The 21,604-nt window shown below is 38.4% G+C and overlaps 1 protein-coding gene across 1 annotated transcript in view; it reads left to right on the top strand.

Moving 5' to 3' along the window:
• lpin2 (lipin 2) overlaps positions 1-21,604 on the top strand; it is a 50,033-nt gene that overhangs the window by 26,722 nt on the left and 1,707 nt on the right. Inside the window, exons 6-18 of the mRNA XM_007260170.4 lie at positions 374-497; positions 662-1,034; positions 2,850-2,949; positions 3,223-3,410; positions 3,526-3,619; positions 5,087-5,249; positions 7,616-7,701; positions 8,063-8,213; positions 10,068-10,216; positions 12,736-12,822; positions 12,994-13,146; positions 18,627-18,741; positions 20,095-20,198. Of these exons, the coding sequence (XP_007260232.3) occupies positions 374-497; positions 662-1,034; positions 2,850-2,949; positions 3,223-3,410; positions 3,526-3,619; positions 5,087-5,249; positions 7,616-7,701; positions 8,063-8,213; positions 10,068-10,216; positions 12,736-12,822; positions 12,994-13,146; positions 18,627-18,741; positions 20,095-20,198 (1,887 nt within the window). The remainder of the gene's footprint in view (positions 1-373; positions 498-661; positions 1,035-2,849; positions 2,950-3,222; positions 3,411-3,525; positions 3,620-5,086; positions 5,250-7,615; positions 7,702-8,062; positions 8,214-10,067; positions 10,217-12,735; positions 12,823-12,993; positions 13,147-18,626; positions 18,742-20,094; positions 20,199-21,604) is intronic.

Genomic DNA, 21,604 nt, shown 5'->3' on the forward strand with positions numbered 1-21,604 from the left:
AAATCCATGTAATGTCATTGCCCCACAGGTTTTATAGACTTAGTGTACTTTCCTGGCATCCATTATAATATCAGGAATCACGATTTCTGGCCACGTTGAACTTCATTTCAACGTTCTGGCCATCAAACCCAGCTGCTTTAAATTTGGACATTTAATCGCTTGTTTTATTGCCGTTTGGACGTTTCCATTTAAAAAAAGCAATGTTGTACAAAAAGTACTGGAGAGCAAATGGTATAATAAGAGATTTTGTAACTTTTTGTAAACCATATCACAAATTTGGCAGAATTCTCACAATATGTGTTAACTGTTTTGTGTGTTTCTGAACATGATTAAAGTGTTTTGTATTCTTTCTTTTTATCTGCGACTCCTAAAGCCATACCATGTCGGCAGCCTTCTCCCCCAAGAGTGACTCTGAGCTGGTGATCAGACCCTCAGAGTCCTTGCTTAAAATGGAATCTCACATGCAGTGGACATGGGGAGAGTTCCCAGAACCCAGGGTAAGTGTGAGCCCATAGACTAAGGCTAAGACTAAGGCCATCAATTCCTCACCTACAAATCTAAAACCAGTAACTTATATAAAAAAAAAAGTATTATTTAGACGTGCAAATACATAGAATAAAATAACTCTCAGCTTTCTTGCCTCAATCAAATAATTTTCCAGGTGGCAAAGAAGGAAAAGACAGAGTTGCCGAAGACCGTGACCATAACGCCGACGGAGAACACTCACTTCAGAGTGATTCTGAGCTCTGAGGCCATGGACCCTGATGTTGATGGACAGCGAGGACCAGCTCCTATGCAATCTGCACCTGCTGTGTGCACCATTGTCAAGCCTGAACCCCGCACTCCAGTCACCCCTATCAATCCTCTAACCTCTATCTCTGACTGTCTGGAGGTGCTCCCTGGTGAGGCTGTGGCCACCTCCACCCCATCAGACCCACATATTGCTGCTCCTGCTATTGCTAGTGCTGCTGCTGTAATGGGTGGAGAAATGGGAGACATTTGCCCCAAGACTGATTCCCCTTCCAAGAAGAAAGGTGGGTTGAGTTCTTGTTTGCAACTTCAATTAAATGTCTGAAATATTGCAGAACCTATTTCTTTTGACACTGACGTTCCAGAAAGTGCTTCCTCAGGGAATGACTTAAGATTGTATAGGTGCATAAGTGAGGTGTTATCTTGTGTGTACAGTTGAACACTGGGCAACATGCTCATGGCAAGACCACATGAATTATCAGAGTTTGAGAGAAGTCTGATAGTGGGCGCCAAACGTATGGGATCTAATATTCCTCGATCCGCAGTGGTGTGTGTGTGTGTGTATACTGGGAACACACCATGAAAGGTAATACCACCATCACTGGGCAACACAGTGGGTGGTAATGATTGTGGCAGGTGATTAGGATTGTTAGGATTGTCTGTACAAACAGACAAGCAACACTTGCAGCTTCTTAACTCAAGATCAGAATAACCTACATAGAATATGCATCATAAAAACAGCTGAAAAACTGAAAAACAACTACATTTTTATGCAAGTATTTGTAATGTACAAAAGACAGAGGTTTACAGATGTTTGCTTCAACCGAATGCTTCTACTGGACATTAACGTTGTATTCCAGTAGTATAATCCTGAAATTTTAAAACAGTAAAGGTGAATTTAATAATATTCCAAAAATATTATTGCAGAATTCACCTGAAATATTGTATTTTATTTTGGGGCCATATTACCCACTTCTACAGTGAACTTGCTGATATCATTCATTGTTCCATCAATGAATGCAAGCTCTCCTGGCCCAGATGCAGCAAAACAGACCCAAACCATAATGATACTACCACCATGTTTCACAGATGGAATACGATTCTTATGCTGGAATGCAATGTTTTCTTTTCTCCAAACATTTTCATTTAAACCAAAAAAAGTCTAATTTGTTTACAAGCCCATGCATACAGCCACAGAGAAACTCACACACTGACGGACACTGGATTATTCTTCAGAACGCGGGTTTGTGATTGAAAATTGAGAAATAATGCACTAAATAGATCACCGAAGAAACTTTATAGGAAAGATTATTATTATTTTTCCACAATTAATCATGGATTCTCACCGGAGAGCGATGACGCTGCAGTTTTTAGTCTGTGGGAGGCCAACTAATAAACACTTCAGAAATGAGCAGCGTTTTCAGATATTTTAGATTAAAAAGATAAAATGTCTGTATTGTGACGGCACCCCTGGGGAAAGCGATCAGGAGGCACACAGAGAAACCAATGTTCCTTTTGGAGAGCAATAGCTTTCTCCTTGCAACCCTGCCATTCAAACCATTGATGTTTTTATTGGTGTTCTGTTGATGGACTCATGAACATTTAACATTAGCCCATAAGAAATCTCGTTGTTCGTAATAAGCAGACTTTGTTAGATTTCTGTTCTTTAAATAAAACAGGGTGCCCACTTACACCTGATTGCCATTCCAACAATTGAAAACAACTGACTTTATTTTGCCACTCACACAAATTTATTTTTGGGTCATTTTGTATATTTTTTTTGTCTCATTTTTCAACTAGGTTCTCTTTATCTACTTTTAGGATGTGTAAAAATCTGATTATGTTTTAGGTCATATGTATATTTCGAAATCTAGAAAGTTCTAAGGGGTTTAAGCACCACTGTATATAACCATTGTTTTATATGATATTTATGCTTGTTCTTTAAGTTTTTCCTATACTTTTTTGTATCTTTAAATGAGTTGCTGTGGCAGCATACTGTTTCTGACACTGGAGAGAAAGCCTCCAGTGGAGGAGCCTACTGAGCTGTTCTTGTTAATGTTTCCTTTAGTAACTGAGCTGCTTCTGCTATTTTTGTTTAGGAGTCCCAAAGCGGAGCCAGCACCAGGGCCCTGAGGATATATACCTAGATGACCTGAATGTACTTGAACCTGATGTGGCTGCACGCTACTTCCCGAAGAGGTACACAGAAAAGATAATCACATTGTGTTTTTCCCAGAATGCCATGTCACTCCTTTTCCTCGCACTGAAATGAGGTAACAGCTAAGAGCTTTATTGTGCAGCATTCCTCTGGGTATTGCTGGGTCAGCCTTTCTTACTGGTGCTGCTACTAGCTGCCCTTTGGACACAGCTAGCCAAGATAATCCCTGCATGGATATTTCCTAGAGCCTGACTGAGGTGAAGACATTGATTTTGACATTGTGTGTTTGTTTGTTTGCTTGTGTTTATGTACAGTGAGTCTGAAGCCGCCTCCAAGCACTGGATAGATTCAGGGACTCACTCAGGTTCTCAGTCCCCCCAGTCTGTGGGCAGTGCTGCGGCCGACAGCGGCACCGAATGCCTATCTGACTCCGCCTCCGACCTGCCTGATGTCACGCTCTCTCTGTGCGGAGGCCTCAGTGAGAATGCTGAGATATCCAAAGGTGACCTTTACACACACCATGATCGTTTACTGTATTGGTGATTTGCAACAAGCTGAAAAATAAGTATGTGTAAATGGTTAACATGGTGCTTTTTTGTGTGTGTCTCCTATTCTAGAGAAGTTTATGGAGCATATCATCACCTATCATGAATTTGCAGAAAATCCAGCCATTATAGACAACCCCAATTTGGTTGTGAAAATAGCAAATAGGTAAGAATTTTTATGGTGAAGAGGATTGATTGATTAACAATGCAGTGCTGCTTCTTAGTTTCAGTAGCTACCTCCACTGTGGGAGGGTATCGCCACTGATTTTCCAGGGCGATTCGATTCCGATTTAATTCAGAATCAATTAATTTAGTTAAATTTCAGTTACAATAAAATTGTAGTTTGAATATGAAATGTTGTAATTCTACAAGGAACACTCAAACTTCCATTATTAAAAAATAGTGTTTATATTTTGAAGACTTAACACAACAGTAACATTCTTTCTTTTTAATATCCTTTAATGTAGCTTAGTTCATTGCGACACCTGCTTCACATCTCTATACAGGTTTGAATGATCACTTTACTCAAATGTGGGTAAAACATGAAGATTAATGAGGCTTTGGAAGCCATCGTTTTCAACAGCGCTGCATGAACATATATATTGACATTTTAGTTACATAAAATTTCTTATTTATTTGCAAATAAAAAAGTGTCAAATTTACCCATACTCACTAGTTCACATATGATATTATAATAAGCACAGTGATAATAAAAACACAACAAGCTAAATTAATGATGTAAAGAGAGAAAACTTTATTAAATTTAAAGAAAAAATCTGCAAGTCTGAGTGGAGTTCAGCTCCCTGTTAAGAGAGCCTCTTACTTGGCCGGTAATCACGTTTGTCTTTGGGGACAAAATGATTTAAATTAGTAACAGCGCTTCATAAAGAACACGATCATAATTCATAATTATTTACACATAAAATCACTCAGCTACAGGTTAATCTGCAGTTATTCTGGCTAACAAAAACCTGTTACACTGTTAAACCTGTTACACTGTACGGCCGCCTGACGCTGCTAGTGCACCGGCGGGGGTTAGTTTAGCGCCCCAGCTGTGTTTGGTGCTTGGAAATCCAGCTAATGGGGGTTTCGCTTACCCAGCTAATCAGCTAACCCGCTAAGCTTACTGTAGATTCAGCCAGTCAGGTCTTACATTAAAAAGGACAGGCAATATTAACACTAGAAAACAAGTTAAAACAGTCTAAAATATACTAGTTTAATAAACACATGCAGCAGGGATTGAAAATACAGAAGAAAATTATTTACATATTTACAGAAACTCCCCTGCAGTTCTAACTCTAGCTGCCATCTTTTGTGCTCAAGCCATGCTTAACTGATCACTCCAGCCAGAATGGTGCTTAACAAAAAGAATGGTCTCACGAGATAAAACATAGAATATTAAACTGAAATCAATATAAATCTGCTTCTAGTGACTAAACATCTAAAGATGGTGTCAGCCTGCTGCCTTGCTGAACCTTGCTAGATTTCAGTATGTGGCTAAGCACCTGCCTGACTAAAATTCACAACTATTACAGCTAGGCTTTTGTACATATGGACAGAATTGTTGTATACTAAAAACTATGCTTTTATTAATATTTAGTCACACTTTGCATTGTTATTTTTCTTCCCACAGATACTACAACTGGGCCTTGGCTGCACCCTTGATTTTAAGCTTGCAGGCTTTCCAGAAAAACCTACCCAAAGCTACAGAGGAAGCCTGGGTTAAGGAGAGGATGCCCAAGAAGTCAGGCCGCTGGTGGTTCTGGCGTAAAAGAGCAGACAGCACCATAAAACAGGTAATGCTAAGGATAATTGATATCATGTCTCATGAAAGCTATGCAAATGTGCTCCACACAACTTGATTAAACAGTGATTAATTACTTCTCTTTCTGACACAACAGGCCTTGGTTTTCACAGTGTGCGTCCACAAAGCTATTAAACGGCCCTTAATCTCCGTGCGTTCAGTTGACCTCTCGGGTCTTTAAACGCTGGCAAACTAGAAGCGACAGCAGCGCTTCTGTAATTACTGGTACAAAAGGATGAGCGATGTCTTTGTTAGCAAAGATCCGCAGCCTCTGAAGTTCTTTTATTCTCTCTAAAGCCTCGCCAGTCGCTTGTACATCACACTGCCCGACGACTCCTCTCCTGTCATTCTGCAGGCCTATAATTAGGAGTCTGTGGTGTAGTGTGAAGCCTCGCAGATGCAGTGGATCAGTGCTGACTGATAGAGGCAGGGCAAGCAGCTCATTACTCCGGGGACTTTCATCAATAACGTACTGAATGTCCGTCACATGCTTAAGGACGAGCCGATTCGGACGTGTAATCACTCACTGGAGAGTTCTGTGATATGCAGTTGATGGGTCATGTCATTCGGCTGCCGAGAGACTGATTGCCTTTGTGTTGTGGCATCAGCTAGAAAATGTTGGAAACAGTTTTGCAGAATTTGTTACATTCAGCAAAAAAATCAAGCTTAGTTTTTTCCTGTTCAAATATATTCAGTATTTGAACTTCTTTGTTTGTATTGGATATTTGTTAAAGGTATGTAAAAGGTACAGTATATCATGTTTTCATACAGGTCAGTTTACTTTAAGTTATCTTTTAGTGTGGTTACTTGGAAGGAAATAATGTGTCAGATAGCGCTGGACAGAATACCGGTTCATCAGTAACTATAGCCCTGTTTAAATATTAATACTTTAGCTTATATGTTAATTTTAAAGCAGAACTGTATTTGTAAACTGGAGAGAGAATGCCTCTAACGGCTTCAACAATAACATATTATAAACTGATATTAAGCTTGTATTTAGAGAAATATCTCTTTTAATACTTAAACATTGAGTATTTCATGACCATTTATAGTGTTTATTTTTGAAAAGAAAGCCATGTTACAGTTATTTCTTTTTAAGGTCTATTGTATAAATGTTTTAGCTGTTTTACTGCTAATAAAGTCAGATTCCTTCATAATATTGTGTAATTTTGTGGGACAAAGTAAAACCAATAGTAATCAAAGCCTTAATTTGAATCCTTAATGCTTTATATGTACTCCTAACAGTAGAGTTATTGTATATTTAATGAGGAGATTATGCTGTGATGAAACAAAAAAATTCAAATCCTCAAAACATTTGACTTCTCTTCTCCACCAAGATTGTGTCTGTTATGAATCAGTTGGACTCATTGGGTGATTAAATTAATTAGGTATGTAATTTGCTAGAGGTGTACGATGCACTCTGCTCACAGTTAGATGTACGATTCTGGCTTTACGATTTGAGTTTCTCACAATATTTCAAACAAATTATAAATGGCAAAAACTATAGAGACTTTTTTCCCCAATTTATTTCTTAAGTGTTTTAAAAAAAATGCACCTGTAATTTTATAAGTGTAAACAAACTACTGTGTTGATTTATTTCTCAATTAATCACTTGTTTATTTAGGCAATTTCCTCTTAACATACAGCTCTGGAAAAAATTAAGAGACCACTTCAGTTTCTGAATCAGTTTTTCTGATTTTGCTATTTTTAGGTATATATTTGAGTAAAATTATCATTGTTGTTTTATTCTATAAACTACAGACAGCATTTCTCCCAAATTCCAAATAGAAATATTATCATTTAGAGCATTTATTTGCAGAAAATGAGAAATGGCTGAAATAACAAAAAGATGAAGAGCTTTCAGACCTCAAATATTGTAAAGAAAACAAAAGGTTAATATTCATAAAGTTCAGAAATCAATATTTGTTGAAAAATAACCCTTAGAAGTTTTCAATTTGGTAAAATTTAAAGAAACTCGCCTTTTTAAGTGGTCTCTTAATTTTTTCCAGATGTATGTGACAGCAGTGTTACAATTATTGTTATAAATAAACATGAATTCTCATTATCCTTTTTTCATCATGGTTTTATCCTATCACACAATATAAATTGCCATTTCTTCTAAGCATATCCATATAAGATTTTTTTCCTAGCCCTAGCTGGCAGTGTACATGTGAAAAGGTGTGATGTGTATGTAGTTCAGGCTTTTTTAAATCATGCATTTTGATTAAATTTGTCACAAATTGGCTGGAAAAATGAGATGAGGTAAATTAGATTTTTTTTTATCGTTTGTTGCAGTGTCCTTTTTATTGGTTGTTTAATGAGATTCACTTCTTTTTTCTGGTGTGTTTTGTTCTGCAGTCTGAGAGCACAGGAAAGCTGGAGATGAAGGAAGCGCAACTAGAAGACAGTGGCACCTCCCTTTCCTTGGAAAGCCACGCCCGCACGTGAGTCATCGCATCATTTCAGTGGTTGTGGTTAAGGTGCTAATTCTGTGAATGGAGGGTCAACCTAATGTAGACCAAAAACTGTGACCTGTGATAAACTATACTGTGTGAAAAGAAACCGTACTGTTGCTTGCAGTAAAGACCTCCTCTCAGATCTTTGCTCACTGACTGTAGCTATTTCCTTAGCTGCTGACTGCAGTTTTCCCACCAGAGTGATGCATCTGCCGCACAAGAGTTAAATGAGAGCTAGCCTCTCTTGCTTTCTTGCTCTTAATCTCTCGTGTTCTTGTCTAAATGATGAACAGGGAGTAGGTGTGGTTCACTTACTGTGTGTATACTCTCTCTCTCTCTGTGTGCTCAGAGGGGAGACCAGAGACTCATCCAGTGATGAGGAGGGGAAGGAGGTGAGTGCAGCTGCTGCCTCTCTAGAGCGCTCAGCCCAGACGGAGCCCCAGCCCCAGCCCAGCACACACTCTTACCGCAAGTCCCTGCGCCTCTCCTCCGACCAGATAGTAAGTGTGATTCAGCCCCCCTGCTTCACTAATGTGACATGGTAGCGGGTTATGAAAGCAGGTAGCTTATTTGCTGTAGTCTCTCTCTCTCTCTCTCTCTCTCTCTCTCTCTCTCTCTCTCTCTCTCTCTGTTTCTTTATGTCTTGTGTAAGTGGTGTTGAAATGCCTTTAAGTCCTTTACTAATCAATATGTTCACAGATGAGTCTACAGGAGTCCTGCATAGAATTACATGCTCCTCTAATCCCCCATTAAAGGCTCAGTGTTGTTACAAGCCATCCTATAAGCTTTCACTTCAATCATTTAATGTGCAGCACAGAAACCATGTACATGTTTTTCTTTTGCATTAGAGCACCCCCTGCTGGCTTTAAAGACCCCTGAAAAAAAAAACAATTGAGAAAGTTATATTAGGCTCTTTTTAAGCCTTACTTTTGAAACATCAGATGTTAGAAGATGTATAACATACAGCCTTATGCAAAAAAAAGTTTGCGTACTCTCAAAAAATTTGTAGATTTTCAGAGTGAATGCAGGTAAAGATAATAACACATGGGTGTGTGTTTTAATGCCTAGGTACTGTTTATTTTAAAGATTCACCAAAATTATTTGTTTTTTTCACTGAAACCCGAAAAAATGTAACATTTGGCTGAAGCCAAACACCTTTTTTTCCACAGAATTTCATTATTTTGTCCACTGTTTTTTTTAACCAGTAAACACATAATCAATAGATTTAAACAAACTAGCTTTAAACAAAAAAGTTATTACAAAGCTACAACTATATGTAAAAAAATGTATTAAATGTGTAACATTTTAATATCCCAGCTGTCAAAACAAAAAAGCACAATACATCTAATTCAGCAGTGCTACTCAGTTTACACATTTACCTCAGCATTAGTGCTATTCTAATGATAAATGTACTTCAGCAGTGCAATTCTAGACATTTAACACAGTAGTGCACTTTGAAATTTTATACAAACAATTACCTCACCAGTGCAGTTTTAGACAAACCGTTAGTCATACATTTACTTCAGTAACTAACATTTACTGGAAGTGCACAGAACGTCACAGAAACCTGTGCGAGATTTAGCCTCTGAATCTGCTCACTACCATTTCCTCAGTCCCATTGTCACACTCAGGGTTGGCAAGTATAGACCACAGCATGCAAACAGTGTGCTGAAGCCATTGAAATGGGCAAGTTGGCTAATTTTCTGCTGAGCAGGTAATCACTGAGCTTCAGTAAGGTTACTAACCATTGCTGGGCAATTTATCACATCCGCAAGCATAGTAGAGATGTGCATTGTGGACATTTAAAATGTGTATATATATATTCACTGCTTAGCTACAGAGTAAGACTTGTCAATGCTTGCCACGGTGTGTCACTCTGGCAACCCGTGTGAGCTTTGCGTCTGTGTAGGAGCAGGTGAGGCAGAAAACTCTACCTAGTGTTAGGAAATTAGGAAATTAGACTCCTGTACCCATTTCACACAATCACTTGCCTTTATTACTCTGATTGTTCCTTTAACATTCATGCAGTGTCAAACATGGAACAATTTCTATAATTGATTTGTGAGAAAGAAATAAATGCACCTGTAGAACTGTAATGTTTTTTAATGGAGTTGCTTTGATGAGACGCTTCCAGTTCACCTGCATTAAACAGAGATGACTAAGCACACGATTTCCTAACTGCATTTTATAGATCACATTATGCATATCTAGTATGTGATGTCTTTGATGACACACCTTGCTATTCCTTGCTACGCTATGAATGATTATGAATGACGCACAGCTGATATGATGGTGAGCTACAAAATGATGTAGAAGTTCGGTGAGTAAGTTTAGTGTCTCTCTGCATCTCCCAGGCCAGCCTGAAGCTTAAAGAGGGACCTAACGACGTGATGTTCAGCATAACCACCCAGTACCAGGGCACATGTCGCTGTGAGGGAACCATCTACCTGTGGAACTGGGATGACAAAGTCATTATCTCGGACATTGATGGCACCATCACGAAGTATGTTCTTCAGCAACTCTGTTCTCTCTGTTTTGGAATATCTCACAGATTTTTGCCTCTGCAGGACTGCCAAACGAGTGCCACCCTTAACAGATCGCATAATAAACACATATTTTTATTAGTGGTGTCAATCAATTAAAAAAATAAATTACAATCACAGTAGAATTGTGCGATTAGTCACAATTTATCACACTTCTTCCTTAAAACTAAGCTTTTGATATCGGGTATTCAAATGTAAATAAAAATAATCAGTGTTAGAAACACTTAGATTTGTATTATTGGTGCCAGCTCCCTAAAAATAATTGTATTTATCACAACAATATTCTGTAAAAAAAAAAAAAAAAAAAGAATTACTGTATTTTTCGCACTATAAGGTGCACCAGATTATAAGGCACGCTATCAATAAACATTTATTTTCTGGTGTATTTTCATACATAAGGCACACTCGATTATAAGGCGCATTTTATGTGACAATAGTAAGTAGTAGTAGGAACAGGGGTGTTGCCATGTTTTCCCGCTAAATTCCCCCCTAGTAGCGATACCTGTAAGGCTAAGCTAAGTAAAGAAAACTGTTATTTAAGAAAAAAATAAATAAATTAAAAAAAAATCAGATGAGTCAGACAAGTCAAACGAGTGTTGGATGTAAATCTACATAGACTTCTCTCCTGAAAATTCCTTATGCTTCTGTTGATTCACAGTAAGCTTAGATTTCCAGATTTCCACTAAAGCTGGCACGTTAGCAGCTCACCGCTAGCAGTTAGCGGCTAATGCCACCCGAAAGTGCTACGCAGAGGAACCCTGAGCTACAGCTCCATATACTCGCCTCTGAACAACAGAAACGCTTGCACTGTGGTTGGTGCCTAATGCTAATGCTGCTCCAGCAGTGTAAACTGGGGTTGAAGCAGGCTTCAGGCCAATAATACTCACCTCTAAATGGCAAAAGAGTTATTGCTTAGTGTGGTTAGTGGTTAATGCTGCTAACCTGTATAATGCAGGTAAAATTCCAAAATAAGGCGCGCCAGATTATAAGACACAGTGTCGATTTTTGGGAAAATTAAAGCATTTTAAGTGTGCCCTATAGTGCGAACAATTCAGTACTAAGTTTAACTGAGAGTTTTAATGGCAAAATAAACGCTAATCCACCTTCAATACTTCAAAAAGAGGAAACCTAGAATCATAATACGTGTGTGTGCCTGTGACCGAGACAGAAAGGGAGAGCGAGAGAGCATAAACTTCAACATAAAGAAAAAGTATAATCTTAACTTCTGAACTCATTGCAAGTAAGCATTGCTGTGTTATATTTCAAAATAAAACTGCTTATGCATCACCAGGTTCTGTTTATCTGTCACCAGAATAATTTGCATTAGAAAAAAAGTTTTCAGAGTAGCTGTAGATGATAACATGTTAATGTTGACAGCCCCCATTTTAATGCCCGTGATATTGTTGATATCTATGGAAAAGCAACAGTTAGCTTCAGTACGCTAACACTTTAAAGCTCCAGCCAGGAGCAGCTGCAGAAGAAGTCCTGAATTTTTCACAGTTAGACTTTCTGAATGCCTCTTCATTGAAAGCAAAAAAGTGTTCAGCTTGTAGGAATGTGCAGTTACGATTCGTTGTGTGCTAACGGCTCACTCACTACTGCCAATAACAAGCTATAATGGCTTCACACTAGCTTTATCTGGCACGAGAAAGCCAGCCTTTGAGACTTAAACCAGTAAAAAAGGGTTTGAATGTGTGCTGCCCAACAACATTCCACTAACGATCCCTGTATTGCAATGGCAAATTCGCTAAATCACAGCCCACTCTAGTATCTCTAGCTTCTACTTCAACAAATGGAACCTGTCTATTTGAATAGCACTGTGGGTTTGGTACGTCCACGGCACTAATATTAGCCGGGCACCAGTCTGTCTTCGGTTGCTTTTAATTAACGCAAAGGCAGGCGTAATATCGCGACGTCTTTGCAAACGGACGTCCTCCGCCTCCGGACTGGGACCAGTGGGTGGGCAACATCAAAAAAAAAAAAAGAAGCGTAAAAGCGTGACTGACTTGACTGGTGCTTATTATTTCTGCGAGCAGCGTGCCTGACGAGCCTCTCTGGCGGCCGCCGCCGTGCCGGGAGTTTGGCTGCGGGGTGTGAGCGGGGGCCCCCAGCTTGGACCGAGAGGACGATGTCACCATAATGAGCCAATTTAAATCCACCTCTCCCTCACTGCCACCCAGCCTGTGTGGCAGATAAAACGTTAAAAACAGGGAGAGGGTCCTCATTAGCAGGCGACACGGTTTGAGCTTTGCCGATGGAAGATTTCAGTTTTTTCAACTCAAGTTAATTTAAGGAAAAAAAATATATAACACACTTCTGTGGCTATATTTGGAACTGGAGTTGAAAAAGGGCTCCTATGCATAAGCACCATGCTGATTCTTCTTCTTCTTCTTTTTTTCCTTTTCTTTTTTCTCTCTTTCTATATCTGTCTGTGTGTGCGTGTGTCTGTGTGTCTGTCTGCGTTTGCGTCTGCCTCCAGATCGGATGTATTTGGGCAGATCCTGCCTCAGCTGGGGAAGGACTGGACACACCAGGGCATCGCTAAGCTCTACCATTCTGTGGCTGAGTGAGTCCATCACAGCTTCTTTTTTATTTTATCTAATTATACTTTATAGTCTTTTGACCTGCATTAGCAGATGGCCCAAAATATCCTTTCATTATGATCCTTCTCTGCTGTAATACTCCAAAGTAGCTGCACCAGGATTTCTCATCATACTTTTTTTCTTTCCTGTTGCAGGAATGGCTACAAGTTCCTGTACTGTTCAGCGAGGGCCATTGGCATGGCTGATATGACTCGAGGCTATCTGCAGTGGGTGAATGATGGCGGCACCATTTTGCCCCGCGGGCCCCTCATGCTTTCTCCCAGCAGCCTCTTCTCTGCATTTCATAGGTAACTCTCACCAACTTGAACAAACAGAATAGAAAAGCTGGAAATTTTGAAATGAAGTGCTAATAGTAGCTCCGCCGCTGGCGAGTAAAAAAAATCCTGTTTTCGAAAAAAAAGAGAAAATCCCAGTGAATAAAACCTGCAGACTGAATTTGTACATTCTGAATATAAGGAATGTGTCCCTGTTGTTTCAAAATGTTTATTTTAGGCCTAATCAATTAATTGTAATGTTATTAAATGCGAATGTGCGTGTGCTATCTTAGCATTGTAAAACACAAGTGTTCCACTGACCGATTAAAACCATGACAATAGTCAATTCCTGTCTCGGCTATGCAGGTGTGCCTTGCACAAAAACATGGAAATGAACATGGACATGGAATTTGAAAATAGGAATTTACAGGCCTGGATAAGTTTTAGAAAAATACCCAGAAAGTTTTGAAAATGTGATGTAAATTTGAATTACAAATCGTTGTGTTTTCGTATATTGATGGAGAAAATCTATTTTAAGCTTACAAAAACGTCAGCTCAGAGTTAATTCATTAATTTAACCCTACACAATGGAGCTCTCAGGATCTGATGAACATTTTATTATTGAAGATCAAAAATCTAAATTTTATCAGATTAATTTTAGACCTACTGTAATAATTTTTGTTTATCATCTTATGTATTATGTCTGCACTGATGTTTTAAAAATTCGATGGTGATAAAAATTTGCCATGGAAAAGGAAATTTATTGGTTAAAAAGTATATGAACTCTGCAATGCGCATCAGCACAGACCCAACTTTTACATCAATAATAAACAGAATAAAGAGTAAGATAACATTGCTTTTTCTGTAAATGACCTGTTTTCACACCTTGTGTGACACAGTGTGTACATGCAGGTCAGTTTCCTCTCCTAAGAAGCGCAGAAGCACTGCGCTGTTAAAATACAAATCTGCCAAAGTCAGAGACACACTGATTGGTTTATTTCACATTAATTTTAGTATTAGTTAATTAGTACTTTCCTTTTGGGCATTTCAAGCTGCGCATAACGTATCCTCATATTTTTATGATAGCCAAGACACACCTTTACACGCTCTAAATCAAACTGTGCGATATGCATTTGATGGCTTACCCAAAGATCGCTAAAATAGGGCCCATTTTTTTATATATGTATATTTTTTTGTTTATGTAGGATATTAAAAAATATGTTAATATTTCAATTTCATGGTCTGAAAATTGTAAATGATGTCAATTAGACGCTTTAAAGAGCAAATAATGCTCATTGTTATGCTGTCAAGTTAACATTATATCAGTAACATAATATAGTCCTAAAATGACAATAATATATTTAATTGCAATCATTCTTTGGAACAATATATTGCTCCAAAAAAAGAAGACTGATGGCCTTGCTACATTTCCCTTTGTTGTAATTGTGGATATGAAAAAATACAATACAATTAGATTCTGTTATTAATGTAGTATTGATATTTCTTACAGGAGTAAGGTGTTATTCTAACAATGTTTGTAGGTGAAGAAAAATACATGAATGACTCTGTACCTGCCTGAAAATGCCTTCCTCTGACATTTAAATTCAGTATTAACAAACACTGACAAACTGAAAGGTTAAGGCTGTTACCCTAGATGACTTTTTTGGGGAAAATGTTTTTTTGAGGATGTTTTTTTTGTTTTAGTGCTGTTTTTAGCATGCCCCTCGCCAACTTTTCCTCATTACTTGAAAGTGCGTCATACCTTTGTGACACAAGTGCTCGCTCGCAGCAGAAGGGGAATTGGGGACATCAAATGTGGCAGTGTTCTTAATTAGAACACACCCAACTTCTGCCACATTAGCCTCAGTGTGTTCTTCGGCTAGTCATGCAAATTATGTTATGCAAAATACTTTGATCATAACATACTTAAGACTCTAAGGCTTTGTTGTCTGTAAGCTTTGGTCTAAATGGTGCTGTTTAGTTTAGTTGTTTAGTTTTTTTTTTATTTAAGCCTTTTAATCCTATAATTATCAAAAGAGCAAGAAATAATAGCTAAAGTTGTTTGCAGAATAAATCCTAGAAAATCAGAAGGTTTTTGCAATACAGTTGTGGTCAAAAGTTTACATACACTTGTAAAAAAACATAATGTTATGGCTGTCTTGAGTTTTCAATAAGTTCTACAACTCTTATTTTTCTGTGATAGAGTGATCGGAACACATACATGTTTGTCACAAAAAACAGTCATAAAATTTGGTTCTTTCATAAATTTATTATGGGTCTGCTGAAAATGTCACCAAATCTGCTGGGTCAAAAATATACATACAGCAACAAAATTTGTCAATTTTGGTGATGTAGCGAGTTGTGTCAATCAAATTAGCTTCATGTCATGGCCTCTTCACTTCTTGTAAGTGATTCTGATTGACTACAGCTGTTGACTTCTCATGAGCCCATTTAAATAGGGCTCATTTGACCCAGTGATTAGACTCAGCTACAAAAGCTACAATGGGAAAGTCAAAGGAACTCAGTGTGGATCTGAAAAAGCGAATTATTGACTTGAACAAGTCAGGGAAGTCACTTGGAGCCATTTCAAAGAAGCTACAGGTCCCAAGAGCAACTGTGCAGACAATTATACGCAAGTATAAAGTGCATGGAACAGTTGTGTCACTGCCACGATCAGGAAGAAAACGCAAGCTATCACATGCTGCCGAGAGGAGATTGGTCAGGATGGTCAAGAGTCAACCAAGAATCACCAAGAAGCAGGTCTGCAAGGATTTGGAAGCTGATGGAACACAGGTGTCAGTCTACACAGTCAAGCGTGTTTTACATCGCCATGGACTGAGAGGCTGCCGTGCAAGAAAGAAGCCCTTGCTCCAGAAAAGGCACCTTAAGACTCGGCTGAAGTTTGCTGCTGATCACATGGACAAAGATAAAACCTTCTGGAGGAAAGTTCTCTGGTCAGACGAAACAAAAATTGAGCTGTTTGGCCACAACACCCAGCAATATGTTTGGAGGAGAAAAGGTGAGGCCTTTAATCCCAGGAACACCATGCCTACTGTCAAGCATGGTGGTGGTAGTATTATGCTCTGGGGATGTTTTGCTGCCAGTGGAACTGGTTCTTTGCAGAAAGTAAATGGGATAATGAAGAAGGAGTATTACCTCCAAATTCTGCAGGAAAACTTAAAACCATCAGCCCGAAGGTTGGGTCTTGGGCGCAGTTGGGTGTTCCAACAAGACAATGACCCAAAACACACATCAAAAGTGGTAAAGGAATGGCTAAACCAGGCTAGAATTAAGGTTTTAGAATGGCCTTCCCAAAGTCCTGACTTAAACCCCATTGAGAACATGTGGACAGTGCTAAAGAAACGGGTTCATGCAAGAAAACCATCACATTTAGCTGAACTGCACCAATTCTGTCAAGAAGAGTGGTCAAACATTCGACCTGAAGCTTGCCAGGAGCTTGTGGATGGCTACCAAAAGCGCCTAGTTGCCGTGAAAATGGCCAAGGGACATGTAACCAAATACTAATGTTGCTGTATGTATATTTTTGACCCAGCAGATTTGGTGACATTTTCAGCAGACCCATAATAAATTTATGAAAGAACCAAATTTTATGACTGTTTTTTGTGACAAACATGTATGTGTTCCGATCACTCTATCACAGAAAAATAAGAGTTGTAGAACTTATTGAAAACTCAAGACAGCCATAACATTATGTTTTTTTACAAGTGTATGTAAACTTTTGACCACAACTGTATAAAGGATTGTAAAGGGTCCCTAAACCCCCTGATTTTAGCGGACTCCATCCTCAGCTTAAATTTGTGTGGTAGTGGTGGGATGCAGATGGTTGAAGGCAGCAGGGAGGGGCGGTGCAATTGATTGTCTGATCTGCATATTGTGATGTGTCTACATACCAAAGTACACGGACACATCATCCACGCCTATAGCACAGTTAAACCTGAGAGAGAATTTACCACAAAACATTGGCAAGTTTTCCTGCTGAGATAGACACTTATTTTCATGTTCTTTTCCACGTATTTTCTTGGTTCTTCACCCCAATGACTTTAGAAAACATTGATGCAGTGGTTCAGTTCCCTTCTCAGGGTTCCTGCAGGTCCTTAAAAAGTCTGAAAATATCTTAAATTAAAATCCATGTCTTAAATTAAAACGAAGGTCTTAAATTAGCGGTAAATTTGCTCTTGGTATAACATTTTCAGACGGTGCGTTTAATGCCGGTGAGAAAACTTCTAATCCAGAGAGAGAACTAATGTTAGAAAAGAGTAGAGATAACTCTAACGTTACTGTGGAGAAATTTTAGGTTAACAGAGGCCTAGCTAACATTAGCAGCAAGCTAACTAGTTTACTAACTTTAGCAGCGAGTTAGCTACGCTACTGCGGCAAGCTAACTAATATGCTAATGGTCAGCTAGCTAACTGGAAGGTCAAAACAAGTCTTGACTAAGACTATAATAAATAATATCGTTTCAGGGTGCATTTTACTGCGGTTCTCAAGCAAAAAAAAAAAAAAAAAAAGATGAAAAAAATGGGGAACGTTTTGATTTTTAATACAATACATTTTTTCTACCAAAGAAATGATAACTACATTTTTGGGTCTTAATTAATATTTATTGAGGTCTTAAAATGGTCTTAAAAAGCATTAAATTTGACTTTTAAAATGGTGCAAGAACCCTGCTTCCGTTCTATAGAAATAATGGCAAACATTTTTGTCATGTTGTCAAATTTTTTCAATCAGTTTTTTCAATAGAGACTAGAGGCAGAGTCACAAACACCTGTTCATTTGGTAGACCAGTCCCCATCTCCCAGACCAAGCTTGTCTCAGACTACCTTTATTGAGTTTTATAGTGCTGCTGGATACCCAGTTTATCCAGGAAGTGTAATGTTTCACCAGTAGAAGTTTAGTACTACTACCCTGCAACGATCCAGGTTAATGCTCAAGCTTCTGTGAGACAATTTAAAGAAGAAAAAAAAACACATCTGTCAATCACTTAATTTGTAAATGTAATCCCTCATTCTTTTAATAACCCTGATAAAGCAGAGTAACATTTTAAAATTAGTTTTCTGTAAAAAAATAAACGCTTCAGTTAGACAGTAGAGATGGAAAGAAAGATTGTAGCAGAAAAATTGAGATGGAAATTGGGACATTTTTTGTAATTAAAATATATATTGGGATAAATGATGCTACACATTAAACTGCACGCAGCCAGCCGGGGCTCTAGACCTCTGGTGGCTTCACTTTTGAGAGATGTTGTGTCACCATGCTTCTCTAAAGCCATTTCTTTACCCGTCTAAACCCTGCTCATCATCAGTTCATTCAGTTCAACTTCACTTTAGCTCATAAATAAATGGAACGCCCATGTCACTAGGGAATGGGTGAGGGCTTGTTAAATCCAGCATTAAAGCAGTAGTACCACAAATTATTCCAAAGCACTTTACTGGTCAGTTCTATATGATAACCATTTCAATGCTTCTTCTAAGTTTTTACTGTCTCTTTTCCAGGGAAGTGATTGAGAAAAAGCCAGAAATCTTCAAGATCGAATGCCTTACTGACATCAAGAACCTGTTCTATCCCAACAAGCATCCCTTTTACGCCGCATTTGGAAACCGAACCAATGTAAGTTTTGGAAATGCAGGGAAGGTGATGTCAGCTGCTGGCTGAAAGTACAATGTGTGGATTCATGGTTGAGGTGTGCTGCTCCCCACCCAAGGCTGTCTGCTTGGGTTCTTAAAGCTGGGAACCCGGCAGATGTTTTTTAAGGTTGATGCTGTACCAATATTGCAGCATGTCCTAGTACATACTAATACATTTGGAAGCAGTTATCTTTTTTGTAATAAAAAAATCTAAAGACCAGTCTGTCCAACAAGATTGATGTATAACCTGGGGGTCACAGCTGATTTATACTTTATACAAATACAGCTCTGAAAAAAATTAAGAGACACGTTCAGTTTCTGAATCAGTTTCTCTGATTTTGCTATTTATAGGTATATGTTTAAGTAAAATAAACGGACAGCTATTCTCTCAAATTCCAAATAGAAATCTTGTCATTCAGAGCAATTACTTTCAGAAAAAGTGAGAATTGGCTGAAATAATAAAAAAGATTCAGAGCTTTCAGACCTCAAATAATGCAAAGAAAACTAATTCATATTCATAAAGTTTTACGAGTTCAGAAATCAATATTTGGTAGAATAACCCTGGTTTTTGATCACAGTTTTTATGCATCTTGGCATGTTCTCCTCCACCAGTCTTTCACACTGCTTTTGGATAACTTTATGCCACTCCTGGTGCAAAAAAATCATGTAGTTCAGTTTGGTTTGATGGCTTGTGATTATCCATCTTCCTCTTGATTATATTCCAGAGGTTTTTTATTTGGTAAAATCAAAGAAACGCACCATTTTTTCTCTCCTGTTTTTCCAGAGATTTATATCTGTGTACCTCTTCCAATTGGAAGAGTTGTGCTTAAAAATGAAAGGTAGGGGTACAAATTAGAAATGATATTGAGCCTAAGTCTGACCAGAAAAGAAATGATGAAAATAAATGAACGGGTAAATATAATAAGAGGTACTAGGAGTTCTAAAGCTCTAGTGGGCCGCATGTATAATGTATTTGTGCCTCAATGAAGACCCAACCATTGTGCAAAGTGAGTAAACCTTATACAGTATGATACTGTGAGTGACTACTCCACAATTGTAGTGTGTTTACATTGTAGTGTACATTGCAAGCCATTGCATTATGCAGTGATCAGTCACAATTTAAATGAACAGCTCAGGCTCAGGGTGGATCCTCTGCTGTTGGCTGGGTGTACAGACATGATCACATCTATGTCGTAAGCATCGAACATCACTGCTTCTGTCAGAACATCTCATCCACACAAATAGGGAATTTCTGTGTCGTGTTTGTGTATTTAATGGAAAGAAGTAGCAGAACTTTCCACAGTCTACAGTGTAACCTTGGCTCTCTTTTTCGCAGGATGTGTTTGCCTATAAGGAGGTTGGAGTGCCTGTCTGCCGGATCTTCACCGTCAACCCCAAAGGAGAGCTGATTCAGGAGCAGACCAAGGGCAACAAGTCCTCGTAAGCACGTCCACTTCACATAACTGAAGTTTTGAGTTTCTCTGGGAGTCTCGAGGCTAATTCACCATAGCAAAATACATCCGTTCATAAGTTCTGATGGAATGTGCTCCAGAAACTCTCATAGAAAGATGGTGAACTTTACTAGAGTTCTAGTAATGTTGTACAGAGAATGAAGACAAATCTGAATCATCTAGCTCTTTTACACCAACACACAGCCTCACATAAAGCTCAACACAGAAAATAAATAAGTACTTTTCAGGTTTTCAGATATCAGCAGTCTTTTTCTTTTTTTTGCTGAGGAACCTTTTTTTTTGTATTTTTTCTCTCCATAGATCTAAGTTGTCAACTTGCTGCCACACTAAATGTTTGCAGTTTATGTCTCTTTAAAAAATTGGGTGTCACAAAAGGGATAAACAGGAATCAATTTAATTTATAATTAAAAACACCTCTTTGTTTGTACATGCATGTTTGATTTTAGCAGCTCACGGATCATATAGAATCATATTGTAGTTATTGTAGTATGATTACTAATTACAGACTGCAGTTATTCTGTTTCTGCGCATAATTTATTATGCTCCTTTTACCCTGTTCTTTAGTAGACAGGACTCCACAGGACCGCCACGAAGCAGCTGTTATCTGAGTGTGGCTCTTTCTCAGTACTGCAATGACACTGACTAATTGGTTGTCCTGCTAAGATTGGATCAGAAACAGCAGTGCTGCTGGAGTTCTTAAACACCTTAGTGTTACTGCTGGACTGAGAGTTGTAGGCAGTATGTTGTGGGCGGCGTCTCATGTTTAGCATTCTGTTTTTAGCATCCTGTAGGCAGTATGTTGTGGGCAGCGTCCTGTGAGCAGTAATAAAGGACTAAAGGATGACCTACACGAACTGTGTAGAAACAAATGAGCTTCTGTCTCAGACTTTACTTTATCTACAAGGTACAGAGAGGTAGTAGAGTCCGATGGTGTGATCAGTGAATAAACAACATGGTGTTTAAAAACTCCAGCAGCACTTCAGTGAACAAACAAGAAGTGGTGGAGTTAATTTGGGTTAATGTATTGTCTGGTCTGTGTAAATCCTTCATTATAGGATACTTAGCAATTAGAGCAGAGACTTTAAATGTTAAATAGTGGTGAGAATATATAAAAAAAAAAGCATCTGACTTGGCTGTGAGCAAGCAAGCTGCCACATCGTGAATAAACAGTAGAAACCAAAATAAAAATGATTGTCATCTAATCCTGCTCACAGCTAACGTAATACTACGCTGCCTGTCCTCAAAGTGTTTTTTCAGTTGAATCAGATTTGGCTGTTCAGTTTCTTTATATAAATATCTGGCAGACATAACAAAAAAATCTACTGGGATAAGTTTCAGTGATGATTACGGCAACAGTCGTAAGAACATGCTGTC

Source organism: Astyanax mexicanus, chromosome 8 (genome assembly GCF_023375975.1).
Source record: "Astyanax mexicanus isolate ESR-SI-001 chromosome 8, AstMex3_surface, whole genome shotgun sequence".
NCBI lineage: Eukaryota > Metazoa > Chordata > Actinopteri > Characiformes > Acestrorhamphidae > Astyanax > Astyanax mexicanus.